This window comes from Colletotrichum karsti, assembly GCF_011947395.1.
Source record: "Colletotrichum karsti strain CkLH20 chromosome Unknown Scaffold19, whole genome shotgun sequence".
In the NCBI taxonomy this organism is placed as follows: domain Eukaryota; kingdom Fungi; phylum Ascomycota; class Sordariomycetes; order Glomerellales; family Glomerellaceae; genus Colletotrichum; species Colletotrichum karsti.
The window spans coordinates 611,473-634,299 of record NW_024065919.1 but is presented as its reverse complement, the minus strand read 5'-3'; the positions used below and the strand labels follow the sequence as shown (position 1 = coordinate 634,299).

Below are 22,827 nucleotides of genomic sequence, written 5' to 3'. Positions count from 1 at the left end.
GAAATGTTCATGTCGAGCCTCGCACGCAACCGGAGGACTTCCATTTTGAAGAGGTCTGGAAGCCCCTGGTTTGTGTCCACCCATCCCAACCAGATCGTTCCCGGTCATTGCTGCCTGGACATGAGTCCCAGGCAAGATCTGGGGATACGTCTTTGGACTTGGTGTTCTACATTAGGTCTTGCAACGATGATGGATTTGCTCGTCTTCGGAATGAGGAGTCGCGGCTGCTCCATCGATCTTGCGGCTGACGGTACGGCTCTCACGCCTCTTTCATATTCATATCTGCTATATACAGAAGCAGCCAGAGATGAGGTTCTCGATGATGCCATCGCGTATGTGTCTTCCCTGGCCCGGGCGGACCCCCCCCCTTCTCCGTTCATCAGCACATATATATACTACATCCAAAAGCCGGACCAGACAATAAGTGTCATGCAACTTGGAGCCTTTCCACCAATCTTCCCCTATTCAGGTCACATTTGTGTCGATGTCTGACAGACTGTTCCCGCTTGGGAAGCGCCATCTCGAAATTCTTCGCGGGTTCTGGCATCATATCGATAGAAGCGCTCTCCGTCTCTTCTGGTCGTCTTTTCTTGCTTATATTTTGGGAATACGAGATTGAAGTGAACCCCAAGAAACACCCAGGAGCCATCGACGCCAGAACGTGGACATCGTCGAGTCTGAAGTTGGGTACAACATCACGAGAGTGGGTCAGGTCGCCCAGGATCCGCTGTAAGGTTGGCTCTGTAGTCCTTTCTGGCGTTGTTTCTGGGTTGATGGGAATAGGTTTCATGTTTAAATAAGACACAATAAGTCTAGCAATGGAACGATGGCCGAGATGGCTTTGTGATGAATGTCTCCCTAGCTTTGCGACGGCTTTCGCCTCGTATTATAATAGAAAGTATCGATGGGCTTCTCCTGATATTCAACAGCCTTGAAATTCGCGCACGCGGGCGATCCTGGCTTTCAGATCCTCATTCTTCCATTCAAGTGGTATAAGATACGACCAAGGGGTTGTACTCAACGTTTCTTGTCGACGTAAAACCACCAACCCTATCGCTCTTTCAAGTCGTTGACGTATCATCAGCAAATCAGCGGAGGACGAGGGACGCCATTGACAGATAAGTCTGCTTCTGCTTCGCGGCTTTCATGGGAGTGATCAAGTTACTCGCCATACGTCAACACCGTACGCTTACTTTGGACTTGGAAGAGCTCGCTGGAGAGTTGGTGTATTACCGCTCTGTTGGACTAAGTCTCTTTTACAGATATCGGTTGATACTCTTCTAGGTTTAGATATACATGTCATGGGCATGAAGTCACCAGATCCCTTGGTTGTTATGTCTGGCCGAGCCCTTAGTGCAGCGGCTGTCTTCATCATGATTGAAAACAACACAATGCTAGAACTCCAGCCCAGTTTGTGGCAGATTTTATTGAAGGTTTATTCTGTGTGATGCAAGGCTCCTCCGCCAGGCCAGGAAACCTACGTATCATATAAAAGTCGATGCTGGCTTCCTTGACGCTTTGAAACTGCGCAATGATTCATGATGTTGCTAGCGGGTATTGTGGGTAGCTTGCTGCCTCTGCATGACTTCCTGGTGTTTCTATTGGGATCATGCTGCTCATAACATGTAGTTGGTAGTTGGCGTCTCCCTTAGCCATCATCTTTGCTAGCTTATTCTCAAGGAATAAACAGAAACGGAAACAGATTTCTGTAAGTTAAGACTCAACTGCCGTCACGCGCGTTCAACGGCGTTGCCAACTTGCCAATGATCACTCGCATCCAAATCATCACTTTCGCTCCACAGAGAAGAGAGCAGGACCCATTGGGCTGTCTTTCAGAGCAGAAATTCCAACGCTTGACCTCCGATTCTATATATCCACAGCAGGAAATCATCACACCGTAAAGCCAAGTCGTCTTGCAGAAGTTCATGACGTAGAGGCAGGTGTGGCAGCAGCGCAGGTAGTAATTGCTGATGTGTATTTAAACATCCCCAGATAGTCTATACCAAGATGAAACTTGACAGAGCCTCAAACCTCCTAGCTCTTTGGGTAGCAGAACAAGGCTGAGAACTACAACAGCAGCAGCAGGATGAGTTATGGGTAGCCATGTACATCCCTCCCTAAGCGTATGACGAAGTTTGATATTCACTAAGGGCATCTTGATGTCGTCTTTTTCTGTCCCCGTCTCTTGTAGATTATCAGCGTTGAATAACGAGAGGATGTCGTAGGAGATGAGCAAAACAGACACACATGTTGCAGTTGGGGTATTGTAAAAAGCGGTAACGGCTTTATAAGATCGAAATGAGCAGATTGAGAACCAGAGCCCCTGAAGAGACCGCCATACAACAGCTCGCATGGTGTTGGCTCCTTGCTTGACTTCTCAATCTCGCGTGAGGCAAGCTATATAACTAGCTGAGGCAAGACCTGCACCGATGATCCGTCTTTTGACTATTATCTGAGCTTATCGACCCCGGCCTTATTCTACTTCCTCTCAAAGCTTTCGAAACCTTGGACATTATCTATATATTCAACAAGTCTTCCCCGTTAGACTTATCGTCAACTTGACTGAGAGCCATGGATGCAACATGCATCAAGACGGGCGACTACGACCCCAAGCCAAGCTGGTCGTCATTCATATCTCCCTCGCGTCACGAATCGCGCAGTCAAGAAACGTCTACAATCGTTCATTCTACTTGAGCCCCTGATCGAGATTATAAGAGCGAAACTTCGCGGGGAATAATCGGGGGACGATGCCGACGAGAAACCAGGGCGCCAAAGTGGATGTACAAGACGCGATTTCACGCATCCCATCCTCCCGAATGATTGGGGTCAACGACGTAATCTCGCGCATCGAAGAGGGGTCCAGCTTGACGGATGTAAGCAAGCTGCCAGTCAACCTCCTAGATCTCAGGATAACGCAAAAGAAGAAGATGGCGGCGTGCTGGTTACGCGGTCTTATTCTTGGCAGCCTCTACCAATGCAATTGCCACTGCCACAAAATCACCAACGAATGCCACCGCTCGCGATGAGAAGAGAGATACTTCGGAGTATTGAAAGTTGTATTATAAAGACGTCCAGGCTCGACGAGCAGTTAGTTGGCCGGGGCCACGTACGAACCAATGGAGGGTACAAAGTCATAAGAGAAAAGTCATGTAAGCAAAAGAAACCAAGCTCACAAGCTTAACCTCAAGATTCTTCAACGGCATCAAAAGATTCTGTTGTCCTCTGAGTGCTAGGCGTTCAATATCAACTCCAACATCGTGCTGTCATAACCTTCAGAGAAGCCCAGAACCAGAAGCCTCTCTGGAATCCCCAAAACAGCACGCAGCATGAGATACGTCCCGCAATACCTCCAGGACCCTCTCCTTCTTAAACGAAGGCAGCCCAGCTGAGATATTCGGTAAAAATACAAAAAATGATTCGGCCCGGACTTGAACCGGAGACCTTCAGTGTGTTAGACTGACGTGATAACCAACTACACCACCGAACCTTCATATCAGGCCGAACACTTACAACGCTTATAAAGGTTGAGGCGCGACGGATCAGCTCCGCGTTGCATTACCCCGTGAGCTTCCAGTCCCGGCTCCGATCTCATCCTCCGGGCATCGAAGTCGGCAGTCTTACGCCGGAGTATCGCAGTATCGCAATCGCGCGAGCTTTCTCAACCACTCTCCATTCTCTCAAGGTCACGCCTTCCTTTTCCACAGTCTGGGCCTCAACAACCAGCAGCCCCACCTTCCCTCCCATCGCGAAAAAATCTGCTTCTCACTTTCCCATCCCCAAAGCTCCTGTGGGTCCCGCCGAAAAAAAAGCAGCCGCAAGCCCCACCAAGCCCTGAACGCCGGGACCCCTTCGAAGCAGGTATAAAATCTCGTCCGCCGCGCGCAGCTTTCACTCCTTTTCTCTTTTTCTTCTTCATGTCGACAATACTTCAGTACGTTTTACCCCCTACTACGAGCCTCCGCGCCCGCGCCGCCACCACGACCAACAAACGCTAACCACTTCCACCAACAGGAGAATCATTTCTATAGTATTCGACCTACTCTAGGTTCCCTAAAGGAGCCACAGATTCCACCCTGGTTGATGAGTGATATCCTCGACACCCTAGAGTGAAGAACTCCCTGGTTGCTCTCGACCCCTCCGCGAGGAGGGCGGTCATCCTGGCCTTCGTGGTCGGGGGGCTGTATAGAGAGCGGTGATGATCTCGTCCCCGTCTGCGGTCTTGCCCTTGGGCGCGCGGGCGGGGTGGGTGTCGATGGACGTCTGACAGGCGTGCCTTTTTTTCTACTTTTTTCATTACGGGCTCGAGCGTTGACTCGGGTCGTGAAGAAGAAATTTTATGGTGGTGGGTTTGGGTGGATGAGTTGGTCATGGCTTGCCTTGATTCAAGGAGATTATGTGTGAAGACTTTTCAATCCGAGGACACCTAAGGCAATGCCTTCATCACGTAGGCATAACTTGGTAATGAATGAACGTCATAGACCATTGTATTCATGAACAAATCCAGAACCATTCTGTTGATGTACAACCAAGCCCAATGCTAGAACTAAAATACAAGTTTACCCAATCCAGTACCCAACGCCGACAGACTTACTCGGCAACCCAGACGGCGCTCATGCCCATACCGGTACCGATACACATGGACGTGTTGCCAATCTTCTTGCCCGTCCGCTTGAGCTCGTACAGCAGGGTGGACACCTGTCTCGCGCCGGTGCAGCCCAGGGGATGGCCGAAGGCAATCGCACCACCCTTGGGGTTGACCTTGTCGAACGGGATGCCGAGCTGCTCCGCGCTCCACAAGCACTGAGAGGCAAAGGCCTCGTTGATCTCGTAGATGTCGACGTCCTCAGTGGCGATGCCGGCGAGAGCGTTGGCCTTGGGGATGGCCTTGGCGGGACCCTGGCCCATCAACAGGGGCGGGAGACCGACGATGGCGGCAGAGACGAACTTGCCGAGGATAGGCTGGCCGAGGCGCTCGGCGGTGGAGCGCTTCATGAAGAGCACGGCGGCAGCGCCGTCCGAGACCTGAGAAGCGTTACCGGCGTGGATGCTGCCGTCCTTGGCGAAGGCGGGCTTGATCTTGCCGAGGGACTCGGCGGTGACGCCGGCGCGGACGCCGTCGTCCTTTGCGACGGTGATCTCCTTGGTCTCGCCGGACTTGGGGTCCTCGAACTTGACCTTGAGCGGGGCGATCTCCTGGTCGAAGAGGCCCTCGGCCTGGGCCTTGGCGGCCTTGGCGTAGGAGGAGGCGGCGAAGGCGTCCTGCTTGGTGCGGGCGATGCCGAGGTCGCGGGCCATGTCCTCGGACAGAACACCCATGGGGACCTTGCAGTTGGCGGCCTGGGGGAAGTTCTCGAGGAGCTCGGAGAATTCGGAGACGGCGGCGGGGCTGTGTGAGAGCTGCGTTAGCATACTGAACGGCAAACATGTGAGACTTTGGAAAGAGAGTCTTACCCGTATTGCGTGGACATGCTCTCGACGCCGGCGCCAATACCAACCTCAATCATGCCGGTCTTGATCTGGTTGATGACGTCAACGCAGGCCTGCAGACCGGAGGAGCACTGGCGGTTGAGGGTGCGGACGGCGGTGGTCTCAGGGAAGCCGGCGACGAGGGCGGCGGCGCGCATCTCGGTGGCACCACCGCCGGGGGCCAGGACGGTGCCGACGGCGATGTCCTCGACGAGGGCGGGGTCGATCTTGGAACGCTCGAGGAGGGCCTTGAAGGCGCCGGTCATGAGGTCGGCGGCCTGGGTGTCCTTGAAGCCGCCCTTGCCACCTTTCGTGAAGGCCGTTCGGAGGGCTGCGGTGACGACGACCTGTTGGAGAGATACGCGTTAGATGTGGCTTCAGAGGAGATTAGGGGTCTCGGGTGTTCCTTACATCGTCGGCGTTCTTCTGGAGGATCTTCTCCTTGTTGTTGCCGCTGGTGAACTGGCCACCGAGCTGAGTCAATCTCTCGAGAGCTGTTGGGTAAACATGATCAGCATTGGGAGGAGGATTCCGTGGTACAGCTAGCTACTCACCACCCATTTTGTGATTTGAAGCTGTAAGGTCTGGGGAAGGAATTAAAACAAAGAGATATGGAAGTTTGGGATGGAAGATGAGAGGTACTCTTGAGATAGATAAAAAGGTATGTAAAGAGATGGGAAAAGGATTATCACAGCCGCGGCGAGATTGTCTGTGGGACGGGATCGGATCTACCTAGTGTACACCTAAGAATGACAGATGAGCCTCGGATGTTGAGAAACGGAACCAACTGACAAAGGAAGTGAGAGCCGCGATGGCAGTTCGAGAAATAGCGGGTTGGCTGGGGGCCGTGTCGCTGATGTCAGCTGGGGGAAACTCGACCACGACTTCGACCGAGGCATTCCAGAGGCCACACCGCATTGGTGCGAAACTCGAAGTGGAGACCACACCCCGAGCTGAGGTGCGCTAAAGCAACCCGGAAGCTTTCACATGCCACCGTCTGCAGCCTTCCAGTGGGTTTCCAGTTTCCACGGGCGCTGCAACAGCGGGCAGCTCCACCGTCCTCCGCCTCCCCCGTACGTCTCGGGCTTGTTTTTTGCGGGGGAAAAGGCCGCCATTGGACAAAGCCTGCAGAGGTTCGCTGAAGGAATGGTTCTGCGTCACAAGCTGCAGCTGATCTCCAAGTTGCCTTTTTTTTTATTTTTTTCTGACCGTCACGGGATGCAATTTTGGGAGACTTGACTTTACCAACCCTCCGGACTCGAATTATAATCATGGCGGAAGGCCGTGGGTGCACTGTCTGCTGCTGTCACGCAGCGGGACACGTGTTGACTTGGCTTTGAGGATTGTCAGATCCGTGTATGGGGTTTTTACCCCGTGTTTTTTCATCTTTCCCATGTGAAGATGCACCGCGAGTCAACCATGCAAGCAAACCGGCCAACCACCAATGGCATGGCCACGTTGCCCCGGACACTGCCGATGGATGGAATGTCCCATTGACTTCAGCAGAGTAGATGTGGCTGCAGAGCGAGGCTTGAGCAGACATGACGTCGTTTTCAAAAATTCCAGAAAAGAAAATCGTGATGAGTATAGCACAAATCGTTCTACATATCTCTATAACATCGCTCCGTGTCCAATATACAACGCGGCTTTCTAAAGCTTCGCCGCCGGCTTGATGAGAGACAGCCTCTCCTTCAGCGCTGCCTCTGCCTCCTTCTCTATCCTGGGCACCAGGTCCTTGACCGAGGGGATGTCGTGGATCAAGCCAATGACCTGACCAGCCGTCCAAACCTGTCGTGTCGCGCGTTAGCATTACTGTCTCAAAAAACACGATGTTCGTAGAAAAGAGACTCACGCCGTAGTCGGGATCACCGGTGACGAAAACCTCCTTCCCGCGCTTCCCGCTGACGAGGGGCGCAATCTCCGAGAACTCGCCCGACGTGCTCTCCTGCTCGACCTTGAGCGCCTCCTCCGTGACCTTGTTCCGGTACAGCCGCGTCGTGTTCCTCCACCGCCTCAGCAGCAGCGCCGTGTCCGTCTCGGACGCCTTGACGATCTCCTCCTTGATCTTGTGGTGGATCGGCGCCTCGAGCGTGCACATGAAGCGCGTGCCCATGTTGATCCCGCACGCGCCCAGGCACAGCGCCGCCGCGAGGCCCTGGCCGTCGGCGAACCCGCCGCTGGCGATGAAGGGCACCTTGAGCGACTGCCGCGCGCGCGAGAGGAGGATGAAGTTGGTGATGTCGGACTCGCCGACGTGGCCGGCGCACTCGAAGCCGTCGATGCTCAGGAAGTCGACGCCCAGCTTGACGGCGCTCTGCGCGTGGCGGATCGTGGTGCACTTGTGCAGGATGGTGACGCCGGCCGCCTTGAGCTGCTTGATGACGGGGCCGGGCGAGTTGCCGGCCGTCTCGACGATGCGGATGCCCTCGTCGATGACGACCTGGGCGTAGGCGCCGTAGTCCGGGGGCACGAGGGCCGGGAGGAGCGTGATGTTGACGGCGAAGGGGTAGTTGGTGAGCGTCTTGCAGCGGCGGATCTCTTTGCGCAGCTCTTCGGGGGTCGGGAAGATGAGGGCGGTGATGATGCCCAGCGCGCCCGCGTTGGACACGGCCGAGGCGAGGTCGGCTGTGCCGACGTGCTGCATGCCGCCCTGGACGATGGGCACTGCGAGGGGAGGTGGTCGTGTCAGTATTTCTTGGGCTAACGTAAGGTAGGGCGCGAAAGCGAGACGGCTTCTCATCCAAGTGGTCTTGACGCATGGTGACATGACGCTGCATCTTGCCTCCTTCTTCTCGCTTCATCTTGACGTACCTTTGATACCCAACCGTCTGGTCAGCTCCGTGTCGAAAGGCATGTTGGCGTTTGGCGTTGGGCAAATTCTCTGGTGTCTATAAATTTCTGTGTGACGCGAACGAACGGCTCTAGGAACGACGCGGGCAAAGAGGCAACAAAATCTCTAAGATACGTCTAAACAAAAGTGGTGTAGATGGCAGATTAAAACAAGTGCAATATGACCAGAAGGCGCAGCCATTCTGACGGCAGTCTAGCTGACTCGGATCGGCCCTGAACGAGCGAGGACGACGCCCAGCCCCGGTCGGTAGCTTGTGGGGTACCGAGGTAACTCGGCCTCCACCATTTCCCCCGCGTCCCCCCAGGTGCCAGGCCATTTTCCGATTAGACATCATCTTTTCCTTGTCGTTGACTGCCCTGGGGAAGCATCGAACGTTATTGTCTACGAACTCACATGACACCATTTCCAGCATTCCGCCCACGGCACTGTTTCCGTATGTTGAAGGTTCTTTCCGCGGTCTCCAGACCTTCGACCTCCCAGTTGCATACAGCATACTCTACTTTGCCTGCCACACCTTTCTGACAGAGAACGACAGATGGTGTCCGGAACAATGTCGCACAAAAAGACTCTTCACAGCCACGGATGCAACGCAGATTACACCGGTTCTCTCTGTCTCGCTGCCTCGACACCCTCGATTGTGCTGCGATCGTGTCAGTGCTGACGTTGTGCTCCCCTCCATCACCAGCCAACTTCAACCGACTTTCTTCCACCACACCCTCTACCCACCCCCGGGTTTGTTGATACCCGACTGCCAGTTGGTCGTCGAGGCGAGGTCGATTGGGTGTCCCTGCTGTTGCCCATCGCCTCATCTGTCTTCAATCTGGCGGCTCTTTGAGGCTTTTGGTGCCACAGCATTCACGTTGCGCGACGCGGATCCGACGTCAAGGGACGTCATCTGGCACTGGCACTTGATCATGAGTTCTTCCGCGCCTCGTATTCACCCACAAGACCACCTCACTGTCCCTGTCACGTCCGACCTCGACGCCGCAACGCGGGTCCGGCCATCGGCGGTCCGTTGTGGGCCACACGACGGAGAGACGGAGCGCGCCCTGAATAGAAGCCCAAGTGTAACCCTGGAGCGGCCAACATGAACTGGAGCCCGACATGTCCGTCATACACGGGAGGCCCGCCGCAGCGGGAGCGGAGATTTCCAACAAGATACAGACTACTTTCGGGCCTCCATCCGCTCGCAAATGAGCTGCGCCCGCATTTGGCAATTGACCTGGCGAGCTGCAATAACTGCATGCTCTTATGCATCCGTCCACATTGAGAAGCCGAAGCCCTCCCTCCTTGGAACCCTTCCATCTCCACCCGCGCCATTGTCGTTGGGCCTCACGGCCTCTGATGGCTGGGTCCTGCTGCAGGTCATGCCAATGCCCGGAAGATGTTCGCCATCGATACAACCACTATGGGGCTGTTTCTTGCTTTTTCCCGCTGCACAACGTCTTCCTCGTCATCTCAATTGAGCCTTGGCAACTGCATCCCCGAAATCGCCCCTGGCGGTCAGTTGCTGATCTTTCGATGTATGTCCCTGAGACGATGGACTTTGCCCTGGGCATCTTGCAGCATCGACGGCGTGCGAGCTTCGGACCACAGCGTCCTCACGTCGTGTCGTGATCGGCCTTTACAAGACATGTTCAGGACTCTGCCTACCTTGGTCTTCATGCTCTGGCTATGAGGTCATCGACGAGACTTGTTCCATAGTCGGACTCACTACCAGCCCAGCTGGGGACAACGCATCAGGTCTTCAGACACAGCGAGCCCGAGCCTCGCTTCCCTAATCTTAGCATGGTCCCTCGCATATCCTCATGTACCTGAATCCTGCTTGTCTTGGGACTCACAGACTATGCGAGGACGATCGCGTACGAGCATCAACTCGCTGGCAGTCGTGCGGGCGATGGCATGCATAGAAGCAGAAGAACAACTCCACGTGGTCCCAAAGCAGGGCTGTAGCCAGCCGCTACAGGATAGGTGAAGTGGCAAACAGGGCCAAGGAACATGTTTCTTCTGATCCCGACACGTAGCTTGTTCGAAAAGGTGCGGATGAGTTGCGCGGCAGCTTTGCTGTGTAGAGTTGTGTTATCCTTGCTCCGGATGTCTTAATATGGCTGCCCGTCTGCAGTCCTGGCAGGGTCTGGTGAGACAGGCGGAAGACGTACATTTGACGCCGGCTTGCTGCATTCGCATCCAAAGTGGTCTAGTTGCCGTTGCTGCGTTGGCGGCGCCTCGCAGGATTGACAAGCAACGCAACAGCGCGAGGCCGATGGAATGAATGGCGTTGCTTGTCTCGACCCTGACAACATGCAGCATCTGTCAGGCTCTCATCTGGCGCCGTCCACTTTCCAGTCTCGATCCTGCACTGAAATGCGACTCTCGATGATGCTGGTCGACAACTCGGGGATGTACGGGGATGTACGGGTATGCAGCCTCCGCCGAGACACGCAGAATCCTGCAGAAATGACTTCTCCGTCTAGACGTTGGGTATCGAATTCTCGAAGGGATGTGTTTCTGTGGTCGTCTTGATGCAATGTGTGCTGGTAGGAGCCCGTCCGTGCCGGGTGGAAGTATCGCAGCAGAAAAAGAAAAACCGCGACTTGGTCGTAGGCAAGGAAGCCAAAGTCATTCGTATCTCGACACCGAAACAACCGACATAATACTCCGTTTCCCGTTGGCTCCGCTGCCAATGTGTCACCTGGTCGAGATACAGGTCTCTATGCAACTCGAGGCAAATCTCCAAGACAGCAGGGTGCGAGACTGGCAGAGAAAAAACGGTCTAAGGCGTCGGGTTCCTGCCGGACGCTTGATCACACAACCCCGTCAACGTTTAGCGTAGAAGCAGAGAAGAACGGCAGAAACGGCAGATTAAATCGGAGTCGTCAACTTGTAGTTCCCACGGTAAGATAGACACTGGATGGTTAACTGTTCTTCCTTCACTCCTCTGATATTGTTGTCGCTGTGGTATTAAGGTAGTCAGTCTCCAATGGACTTACACGGATGGCAATCGTCCAAAGCTCCGACGCAAGGCCCAGCGTTGACATTGGTGCGAACATTGGTCTCAGATAGGGCCGTTGTTAGGGATACGTCGGAGTGTCTATGTTGGAAGGATCTCCGGAGTACTTTGTCTGCGTCAATACAGGGGAACTGCTTCGCCTGCGTATCCGTAGTGTACTTTGAAGGTGCAAAAGGAGGAAGTGAACATGGTAGGTCCGGGGGATGTTGGAACTGATCCCGACGGGCTGGTCATGAACGCCAATCCACCAAACGAACCCTTGTTTCGTTACTCGCCTGAACTCCGACCACGCTCTCAACCTGGCTCTGGGACCAGCGCCCAGTCAGTGTTCGTAGCCAGGGTTCTGCCAAAGGCTAACGTCGATCCGTGAGCAGGCATTGGGGCGGATCGGTGCAGCCGAGCTGGGAAAAAGGTGTGTCGTTGACGGCAAGAGGTTTTATGGCAATTGTTAATCCAAGTCGGCGGTCATCTTTGCAAGTCCAAGTCGCAGAGTTGTCGTTGAAATTGCGCCTGTCAGTCACCCGCCGAAGTCCCGGTGCGTCCCCCAGAGTCATCCCGGCAGAGAAAAGCAAAGATGGATGTGAGGTCGCATTTGAGTGCAAGCGGTGACGAAGATCAGGAACGAGGAAGGGGATTTGAGTTCAGAGACCGGGGTAGATGGGTAGGTAGGGCCAGAAACTTCGCCCTTGAAGCAAGGACTGGCATTGCAAGTTGAGAAGGAAGAAACCCTGGCCCTTGTCTTGAGTTGTTGTAGCTGCTGCTGCTGTTGCTGCCACCTGAGCACCTCCTGAGGCCGAGGAAGGAAGAAGACGACGATCACGGGTCCTCGTTCGTTTCTTCTTCTTCAGATTTAGCAGCTACCTTGCCTTAGCTGGACGGGAGCGCACTGCTGCTGCCGTCCGAAGCAAACGTGACCCTGCCATGCACCGCATTCTCCAACCCGTTCGGTCGTTTCGTTCGTTGTCAACGGGCGCCCAGAGCAGCAAGTGCACCATGCCCCTTGCTGATGATAACCTCATCACGTCAACGACTTTTTTGCAAAAACACTCACCGCATCGTTGGTCACATCGCATGGAGCCTTCCACATTCGCGGGCGATAACGGAGGGTCTTCCGGACCCGAAGTCTAACGACGCCCTCACCGCAGAATTGCATGCCTCCATCATGTCTATCTTCCAAAGTAAAACTTTAACGGGCACAAAAAGACGGTGAAGACGATGAAGCTGAACTCCACGCAAGACAAGTGCAAGCAAGCCAAAAAAGCCAATCGACACTAATACGAGGAGATCAAGCCTCCAGCAAAGCTTCGCTTCCATGTGTACGGACTCTCCGAGCTGAGGGCATGTTAGCTTGCGGTAGTGGAGAGGCCCAGACGATGATGGCAAAGCTCAGAGGGAATGGAAGAAAAAATGGCTTATCGACCAGGGCTTTTCTTCGTCGCTCCACTTGGAACTCCATTTCCAGCCCTCACAGCACCACTGGAACTGGAACTGGTCATGAACATGGACAAGGTCTTCATTACAGGGCCTGGACAGCCGGGGTAAAGTTCTTCTCTTTCTCTTCCATTTCCCTCTTCCATTTCCATTTCCAACCGTCCGAAGTCCCGATAATTACCTACCAATACTAACGCCAGCAACACAGCGGCAGCAACACCGACACCAACCAAATCCGACGCCGTACAGTTCCCCGGCTTCCCGGTTCCAGCAACCCCCCCTTTCCATGCTGCCTTCGTTTCGGGGAAGCATGACGGCTCCTTAGCCTCGCAGACCAAGAGGCCAGGGACCCTCCGGCTGGGGCTCTTCTCATCCCCGATGCCAACAGCAGGCCTTCAAAGGCCACCAAGGCCACCAACAATGCCACACCGCGGACCAACTTGGACGGCCGCTGCGAGCTGCAGCTGTAAGTCTACCTAGCAGTTGCAGGAGCAGTACGCAGTACGCAGTAGCAGAGCAGCGCGGTGCGGCCCACGGTCGGTCCACGGAGCAGCATGCGGGCTGTAGCGGAGCGGGAGCGTGTTCGTACATACGTACTCCGTAGTATGTACGAATTACACCATGCCTCACCTCGAGAAACGCAGTAGCGTGCCTTGATATGAACGAACGGCTGTATCTCTATACCTTTCCGCACCTCTTAGCTGCATTCGCACAACCCGGCCGCCGCCTGTCAGTCTCGACGATCCCGTCCTTCGTCCTCCAAGCACCAAGGAGACGAACGGCAACTTTCGACGAATGGTCCAGCCCTCTGAGTCCCTGATATGCTGCTCTTATCCTAAAGCAGTGAGGCTGTCTCTGAGACCAGCTAAACCAAGCAGCCGCACGTACCTTTGCCCACGGAACGGATCCCTTGCAAAAAAAAGAGACTTTGCCGGCCCTTGCCTTGGACGCAAAAAACGTTGACGTCCATTGCGATATGGCTGAAGTTTAAGCAGTCGAACCCGCACTAGCACAACTGCAGCATAATAGCACAGCTGACATCTACTACATGGTACACCTCTTTGCCCTCAACAACTACCGATGTTGCGGCTTTTTCCCACACGATTTCATGGTTTGTTCAGGCATCAGCATCAGCAAGCATCATTATCATCAGCACCAGCACCAGCACCATTACCATCATCACAACCCGCAGCGTCAGCAGCAGCATCATCAGCACATGTGGTCTGGCCATGCCGCATGCGCTGCCGCTCTTCATGATGCCATCAAGTACCTCGTCATCTTCCCATGCCATTCAGAGCCTTGGCCTGCTCTGCTCTGCCCTGATCTTCTGCCTCACCCCACCCCCAAATGACGATGAGGAGCGAGTGCTGCCCGATCCCACCCCCTTTCCCTATCCCCTCCCCTCATGCTCTAAACCGCTTCAGTACGGTGGCACATATCCGACATGACTTGCCTCTGTATCGGAGTGTCATGTCCCCCGCCTTGTCCTGCCCTGCCCTGCCCTGCCGCATCGCATCGCATCGAATCGACGTGGCTCGATGGCCCTTTTTCTGCGCTTTACCCTGTACAACAGTGGCATACTTCAACGTCAGTCCATCTGCCATCTTTGTAAAGATGGTCTCGATGAGGCCCAAATCTTCTTGACCGAGTTTCCTTCAACTGCCATATTTATGGGGGCAACACCACGGAGAGGTATCACCCTGCCCAACCACCAGCTACTTAGCATACCACCCCGGCCCGTTTCGCTTCACCGGCTGGCGGAGTTGATGCCGCCGCTCAGAGGCCCTGGCGTTGCTAGCCCCGAGATCAGAGACCGCAGCCAGAGCCAGAGCCAGAGCCAGAGCTCACAGCTGCTCTCATCTTCAGCTGCTCTGCTGCCCGGTGCTCGGTGCTCACTCTTCGATGCCCAGAGCTGTTCGCCCTTTTCCTTCCTAGCTCCATTGCCCAATTGCTCTTAGCTTTTGGTCTGATGTCAATAGCAGGGCCACCTTACCTCGCTCTTGTTGTCCAGACCCTGCCCTACGTGACCTCACCTCACCTTGCCTGCAAATAATACCACTTGCATCCTAACGTCCGTACCTGATCTTCCTTGCCTTACGGATACCTATGTACTCTACCGACCGACTAAGTGCCATGACACACAAGCCCTGGCTTCGATTAGCATGGGTTTGGTTGAAGCGTTGACTGCGTGGTCGCGGTGCCATCGCAGCCCATCCCTCCCAGCCCTTCCTGTCCAGCCTCGTTGCTTTTCCTATTTTCACTCCCTTTCTGTACATGCACACGCTCTTTCATTCGCCAGCTTCTTCACTGCGAGGTCTCCCAATCTCTCTCTCTGCCTCTCCCTGTCACTGCGAGCTTCTCTCCACGAAAGTCAGGGTACCATGTAGCACGTCAATCACGGTATCTGTATCTCGGTACACAGATAGATACCTCACTCACAGCACATCCCTACAGATTGATACATTGTACGAATCCCTCTACTCCGTACATACAGAGGCTCCATGCCCGTACGTCCAGGCTCAGGCTGTATGCATCCGCCATCCGCTATCCGTAACCTTCGTTTCCTCTCCCTTTCTCGGTTCGAGATTCCAGTCTTACCCTGGTCGGATTGCACCGTGCCTTTGCCCACCGTTTGTCCTTTGGCTTCAGTCGTTCTCTTCGCCGCCCTTCGTCAGTCCATCCACACCCTCCCCCCGGTCTTCTCATGTATGGGCCCTGGTCTTTGCGGCTTGAAGCTCCCCAATCATTTCCCTCTTCCACCCCGACGGGTCGGCACTCCACGCCAGCTTTGTTTGGCCTTGGACCCCCCCGGGCAGCCGGGTAAGGGAGCCTAGCAAAGTCAATCCCCAATCAGCTGCTCCGGCCATTTCCCGTCTCCCTCCAGAGGCTCCAGAGGTATTCACCTTACCTATGACATTGGAGCTATCCCATCATGTCTCAAGTCTCCAAGCCCATGTTTCCCAGCTGCTTGTTCATCAACCCATGGACGTCGGCACCCATGTACCGGTTGACCACGCGGGGGCTCGACAGCTAGGATTTGTCTGCCAGGGGTGTGAAAAAAAAGAAACGAGAGGGAAATTTCCTAGGACGACGAGGAGGGCACAGAGAAGAATAACCAAAAATTATGACGCTAAAAACACAAGTTTATCACGACGTTCTGCCGGCCCAGCACGGTACCACACTCCCCACGTCGGCATCAGACGAACGAAGCACTCACACCCAAGTGGCACACCCCTCTCTCCTCCTCCTCCTGTCCGCCGCCGGCGCCGCTCATCAGAGACAAGTACCAGGGCATGGAAGAAGAGAAAAAAAAAAGAAACGACGCAGGTCAAGACGCGGTCCTGCCGTACCAAACCCAAACGGCGTTGGGATGCGATGTTGTGTCGTTACTTCTTTGGATCATGCCCGTTTTCTCTCCTCTTCCTTTCCTTTTCTCCTCCCACCTCACCCATCCCAAGATGCAGCATGCCGTAGGGTACCAGCCCAACTGATCCCTTTCCGTCGTCCCCGTCGTCTACCATTTGTTGTGCAAACAATTCCTTGCCTCTCAGGACATCATCTAGCTAATCTTGTCCTGCCACATCACAATCTTTCCACCCCAATGGGAATATCCCCATTCGTATCACGGCCTACCTGATCCGAGTATAAGAACTTCCGAGTCTCGCCATATATTCCCTCGAGATATCCACCGTACCAACCGACCACCACACACTCCAAAGCCCTCAATCACCGCGACATACGAATACCCTCAACAAGCTTCCCAATTGTCCCTTCAACATTGCACTACATGTACTCCAACACGTCCTACTCGTCCACCGCCACCATGTCTGCCTCCTCGTACAACAGTCAAGCGGGAACCTGGCAGGAGCGTCTTGAAGGTTTGACGCCACCACATCCCACCGCAGAATAATGAAGCTAAACAATGGCTGGCAGACGCATGCCGCGAGGCAAACATCCTCCCCCCGGTATTCCAGATCGTTTCTGATCGACGTGGTAAGCTTCGATGCTCAAGAACCCCGCCGTGTTCACACCGGTGTAACTAACTGTTGAACCTCGTCACAGGCGGCCGTACGGCTTGGTCCAGTCGAGTCACCGTCCACGGACGCACCCTCTCCGCACGATTCTGGTACGACGGCAAGAACCTCAACAATGCGAAAGAAGACGCGGCCGAAATGGCCCTGAACTACCTCACCGGATCGAACCCCAGCTCACCCGCCAACAGCAGGGGCAGCTGGTAAGCGACAGCGGCATACAATGGGCAAGAAGGCGTGCGAAAACGAAACACCGAACCATTTGGCACACAGCGAACGACATCACAGCGAGCGAAGCATCTCCGTCCAGCGCCGCACATCGAAACTCTGGTCCTTTTTTTACTCTGCGACACTATGATTTTGCTGCTTTCCTGATCCTTTTTATTCGACTGTCTACTTGTACGAATACACCTGGAGTTGGGATTGGGAGACAACGGCCATTGCCACACGGCAGAAGGTGGGGGAGGGACCACCATGGATATCGGCGCACAACAACTGATACTACATTTCTACGAAAGGTTCCAGATTGGTATACTCTGAACGCGGGGACAACAATACCGACTGGTGTTGAGCTGGCTGGGCAAGAGAAACGGCGCAATTCCGACCAGGCCAAATCAAGGGGGGGGGGGTTCGTGGCTGGTGCACAAGGCTCTGTTCCCTTTTGCATCATCATCAAGCTCCATGAGATGAGCTTTATTTTTCTTTTGCCATCTTTTTTTTTCTCTCTTTTTTGGACCAGGGAATTGGAGAAGAAACTCCGACACGAGACAGGACCTTGGCGAAACAAGACCGGCAGACAGTCGACGGTCACTAGGGCAAGTTTTTTTTGTTTTTTGGGAGGGGGGAAACGGGGATACTACAGAGGGCGCTATGAGGCTGCCCTTGCTAAAGTAATTTGTATGTTGCAATTTGGAAAAGAAAATTGTTCTTTTTTCCCCCCTCTTCGAAGCGGCGTTATGAAAGGGAAAAAGCAACCATGGAAAGGGACAAGGGATAAGAGTGGGCGGGAATTCGGAAAGCTAGAACAGATTCGCGTCGATCCAAGCATGGCTTGTTGCCCTTTTTCGCAAATTCTACGAGAGAGATGTTAGGACTAACGGGATGGGACATGGTTTCTTCTTCTTCCTCTTCTTCTCGTGCAGGTCGAACTGGTGATGCTCTCCCCACTTCTTCCCAATGCGACTCGCATCTGCATCAAACCCCTCGACTCACTTTCCTTCTCATCCCGCCCGTTATCGTAGAACAATCATCGAAGCTTTTGACTAACAGAGGCACCCATCAGCCGCTTCACACGAACGGTAGGCCCTATCCGATGCGGGCTGGACAACCAGAAGGCAGGGGAATTGAGGGGGCGTGGCGATTGGCATGGCAGGGCGGGATGAACGTTGGAAGCTTCACCACATTTTTTTGGACTTTTTCTTTCCCTGGCTGACTTTTCCCCCACGATGACATCTTCTTCGGCGGTGCCTATCACCAATGCAGGAGGTGGAAGTGGTGTCGGCGCAGTGAGAGAGAGGAAGAGACACACACCCCTGGCTTCGAGGGCGAGAGCAGAATTAAGGAAAGAAGAAAAAATACGGGGAGCTAGGGATGTCTGCTAACAACGGGACGGCGGCAGATCCCACGCCCCCTGCCCCCCGTCCCCAGCCCGTCCAAGTCGCTGCAGCAGGCGAATCCAGCCCGACCTAAATTATTATCTTAAGGTGCCTAGGTAGGTACGGTACCCACTACCCAGCGCGGGCGCGAAAGAAAGGCGCTGCTGAGCTGAATCAGCTGCTAGCCTGACTACCTTACCTACTTCAGCCTGAGGTGAGGTAAGGTAGTGTCAGATGGAAATGATAATCCGGGGAGTATCTCCTCGGCTTTCGAGACGGGGGAAAGACATGGTAGCATATTGTGAGTCGAGATAAGGGAAACGTTACAGGTCAACGAGAGTGCACGGGAATCTTTGGAGGTTCTGGGACAAATTTGGCGGCTGATTTACCCATCATCACCTGCAGGAGAAAGTGTGTGTGTCTGCACCACATTGAACCCGCTGCAGGCGTGGCAGCAGCAGCGGTTGATCACGCCGATGAAACCCCCCCTCCTCCTCCTCGGTGAAAAATGTCTCTGGCCTATTCGGTCAAGATGCAGCGAGAGGGGTTTTCGGGTCGAGCGAGTGAGGGACCGAGGAGGACTTCCCCGGTGAGGATTTTGTGCATGTGGAGGGGGAGGGGGGGCCGGGCAGGAGGGGTTTCTGTCTTGGTTGTGGTTTGTGGTGCGACTGTGACGAGAAAGTGTGTAGAATGTGGGCGGGATTGGGGATTGAGATAGGTCGATGGCGAGGGGCGTTGTTTTGACGAGATCGGGGATAATCTGGTTTCTGGTCCGGTCCTTCAGGCGTGAGTTGTGTTTGGCACGGCGGCTGTCTTTTCTGCGTCTCCTTACACATGCAACATGCGCGTGTCAACGAGACAGCACATGCAAGTGACGAGCCCGTCGAACCCAAGGGAGAAGGAGAAGCGGGGGGAGGGGAAGGGATAAGACATGTGGCAGATGCTGATGGCGTCTTCTGTGAGGGTATTTCGGATGAGAACTGAGCGGATCGTGGGCGGCTTCTAGGGAGAGAGGAATCATCTGTCTTGTGACAGGCGTGGTGTCTCTCTCTCTGCAAGCCACTTTCATGGAGGAGGGGTTTCCGGCGTCGGGGGTGTGATGAAGATAAAACGGATTGCAGCGACGGCGGGTGACGGACTACGGAATGTGGCTTAGGTAATGTAGAGGTGGAGGTCGTTCGGTGCGCGGCACGGGCCCGTCCCGATTCGACCGGGGCCGGGGGGACGGCGGGGACCTGATGGCCCAAGCTCCAGCTCTTGTCGGCGAAAGGAAATACCTTTCATCCGGACAGAGCTGTCGACCCCCGGGCAGCCCAGGCCCGTCCCAATCGAATTGGTCCGTGCAACGTCCTTGGACGAGTGGAGCGGCAAATCCCGCGCGAATCAATAATTTTCGTGAACACGGAACTCGCTGCGATACCAAAAACCCACGATCCCGACGACCGTCGACTTTCCCACCCCCCTCCACCCACCTCAATTGGTCGTCCGACGGCCCTCTCCCCTGCTCGGCAGTTCGAAAGAGAGAGAAAGACACAGAGCAGCCATGTCTCTGCGGCCGAGCCTCCGCACAGCATGCCGGGCGCTCGCGCTGCGGTCGCGGCCCGTGGCGGCGGCGGCCTCGAGACGGGAACCCTTGGCCTGGGCCACGACGAGAAGAGGATACGCGGACGAGGCCGGTGCTGGTGAGATTCCGGCGATCAGGAAACTCGGGGCCGCTTCCGAGGCGGAGCGTGCTGCGGCGGCGGCTGCTAAGGCACAGAATGCGGCGGCGGCGAGAAATCAGGTACGGTTCATACTGTCATTATTTCCTCGGATATCGCCCAATTGGGCAACAGACGACAACATGATGAGAAACATTGGTCCGTGTTTCAGAGGCAGCTTAAGACCCTGCTATATGACGACCGAACAAAGCACTTTTGTGCAACTCTGAACTAGCCCATCGCACATTCACTTTGACTCCGATGAGAGGAAAACCGTGGATATGGAAACAGAATGCTAACGGGCAACTACAGACGGGCGAGGGCGAGACCGAGGCTTGGACACAAGAAGACGCCGACGCCGCGAAAGACATGCTCATCGACGCGGCCGCAGCAGAGAGACCCGAGGGCGGCCTGACCGAGGCCCAGGAAGAGGCGTACTACGAAGAAGGCGTCATCCCCCCGACGCCCGCGAACGGCGACCCCATCCGCCAACTCGAGATCATGGCCGCCGGCGGCGTCGTCGCCGAGCTGCAGGATCCCTTTGGGCAGATGGAAATCTCGGGAGGAGGAAACAGGGGACACAAGTTCCCGCTGCCCTCGCTGCCCCTCCCGCCGCACAGCCACCTCAAGTCCCGGTATCACCCCGTGCTCGACCAGTTGACCAACCTGATGATGCGGGACGGCAAGAAGAGTCTGGCGCAAAGGGTACGTTTTACTTCAGATGATGCTTCTTTTCAAGAACCGAGTGGAATTGCTAACAGAGGGACAGAACATGGCCATGGTCCTCAACTTCCTCCGCACATCCCCTCCCCCGATCATCAACCCGCGATTCCCGCTCCTCCCCGGCGCCCCGCCGCCGGCCCACCTCCCGCTCAACCCGGTGCTATACATGACGCTGGCCGTGGACTCGGTGGCGCCGCTCGTCAAGATCCGCCGCATCCCCGGCGGCGCCGGCGGTGGCCGGCCGCTCGAGCTGCCCGCGCCCCTGGCGGTGCGCCAGAGGCGGCGCATGGCCTTCCAGTGGGTGCTGGACGTGGTCAACAAGAAGCCCTCCAAGGGGTCCGGCCGGACGCAGTTCGCGCACCGGCTGGCCGAGGAGATCGTCGCCGTCGTCGAGGGCAGGTCGCCCGTGTGGGACAAGCGGCTGGTGCTGCACAAGCTCGGCACGGCCACGCGTGCCAACCTGGGCGTCAAGCCCGTGAAGCAGGGCAAATAAGGGCGAGTGAGCGAGTGAGCGAGGCGAGGCGATGGGGGGAAAAGTGTTGTGGTAAAGCTGTATATTGTACTATATCAAACTCAACCAATGCGAGAGAGCTCGACAGGAGCCTTCTGTGAATGAGTGAGAGAGCGGAGTGGCTTGCTCTTGGTGAGATGAAGGGGGCTTTGCGATCACGCGATAATCGAAATGGATCACGATTGAACCTATAAGTTGTTGTGTGGACGGGCAAGAGATTATCAGCACCTTGTGAGTGTGTTGAATATGCTGGAACCTCAAACTTTCAGTAGAGCTCCATTCAATCATTGATGGCCAGCTTTGGCTTGATGACTGCGTCATGGATGGCGTCAGATAGATATCAACAACCCGTTACCACGCGAGATGTGTATCTTGGAGATCTCACTCAAGAATCCAAAAGGTTCTCAAAGTCACTGTTGGACCCAGGAGATGGACTCATGGCGGGCTGGTAGCGGACGCCAATCACTGGCTCAGCCACCACTTGCAGGCCACCTCCCAGAGCCGCAATAAACAAACAAGAAGAATAAAGTCTAAAAAGGCGCCATGTGACGGACAGCGCAGCACAGCCGCCGTCGCCTCTCTGCAAAGAGGTCGCAATGATGACCACCGGGCGGCGTTTCATTTTCGAGGGGGCCACCCGCCGCCCGCCCAAGACGGCCGGCCGTGGGACCATCTTTCCGATGGGCCGGCTTGTCGCCAGCGCCCGTGCACGGTGTACAGGGTGCCAAGAGGCCGGGTGTTCTTGGCAATGCACGCCGGCGTCGTCATCGCACCGTTTGGCCATGCACTGTGACTTGTTCGGGTGTTTTTTCAATGTCGTGTTTTTGAACAGTGCGTGATGTGTGACCCCGGCGGATTTCTGGTCGTGCCCCTCCTCGTCGCCGCCGTCGCCGGCAAAGTACGGAGGATGTTTTGGAGGGGCGCTCCGGACGGGGGCCGCGGGTAAGGTAAGGCGTGATGAGTGGTGAGGACGGGCGGGACCCGTGGGTTGTGTAAGGATGGGAAAGGCACGAGAAGGGAAAAAATCAAGTGAAAATTAGGTATTGTGGATTACCTAGAGTGCGTCACCGACTTTGCGGGTTGGATCGGATTGGGAAGAACACCCACAATGCTACACGTGTGCGGCGGTGTCGAGTGATTCGAATCGTTGTTTGTTTGTCTTAGCCGAGGGTACGTTTCCAGATGGCGGTTTGTTTGAGTTGAATCTCTTCAGATCGTTCTTTCATCTTTTCCATTCTTGTTCCTGGCTGTTACAGATCATCGTAAGGCGACTATGAGACGAAAGCAGTCCAATCTCATTCGACTTTTGAGACATTCAGTCAGGTGGTTCCCCAGATCTCAGGTGTTTTTTTTTTCCCGGTCGTTATTTTTGTTCTGTTTTAAGATGGCGGTACGTACCCTCCCGACTTCAAGACACCCTTTGTGAAAGAAAAAGAGGCGTGTCTGTGAGGCGGCGGCTGAGTGGTCATGACATGCATGTCCTTTGGGACGTTTCTCGATCGTCGCGTG

At 55.1% G+C, this 22,827-nt stretch overlaps 4 protein-coding genes across 4 annotated transcripts; 2 read left to right on the top strand and 2 right to left on the bottom strand.

The window, feature by feature from the left end:
* Positions 1–4,587: 4,587 nt before the first annotated feature.
* CkaCkLH20_06525 (acetyl-CoA acetyltransferase) lies at positions 4,588–5,949 on the bottom strand (the record flags this gene model as incomplete). The annotated part of the gene is made up of 3 exons (XM_038889242.1): positions 4,588–5,386; positions 5,452–5,813; positions 5,878–5,949. The coding sequence occupies 3 exons, from the start codon at positions 5,947–5,949 to the stop codon at positions 4,588–4,590; spliced, it is 1,233 nt and encodes a 410-aa protein (XP_038745540.1).
* Positions 5,950–7,116: 1,167 nt separating this feature from the next.
* CkaCkLH20_06524 (2-nitropropane dioxygenase family) lies at positions 7,117–8,320 on the bottom strand (the record flags this gene model as incomplete). Its single annotated transcript, XM_038889241.1, has 3 exons — positions 7,117–7,254; positions 7,319–8,130; positions 8,278–8,320. 3 exons carry the CDS (start codon positions 8,318–8,320, stop codon positions 7,117–7,119), a joined length of 993 nt encoding a protein of 330 aa, XP_038745539.1.
* Positions 8,321–16,545: 8,225 nt separating this feature from the next.
* On the top strand, positions 16,546–16,996 carry CkaCkLH20_06523 (uncharacterized protein; the record flags this gene model as incomplete). The annotated part of the gene is made up of 3 exons (XM_038889240.1): positions 16,546–16,636; positions 16,692–16,751; positions 16,821–16,996. The coding sequence occupies 3 exons, from the start codon at positions 16,546–16,548 to the stop codon at positions 16,994–16,996; spliced, it is 327 nt and encodes a 108-aa protein (XP_038745538.1).
* A 2,931-nt stretch (positions 16,997–19,927) lies between these two features.
* Positions 19,928–21,300, top strand: CkaCkLH20_06522 (30S ribosomal protein S7; the record flags this gene model as incomplete). The annotated part of the gene is made up of 3 exons (XM_038889239.1): positions 19,928–20,167; positions 20,397–20,789; positions 20,854–21,300. 3 exons carry the CDS (start codon positions 19,928–19,930, stop codon positions 21,298–21,300), a joined length of 1,080 nt encoding a protein of 359 aa, XP_038745537.1.
* Positions 21,301–22,827: the final 1,527 nt, after the last annotated feature.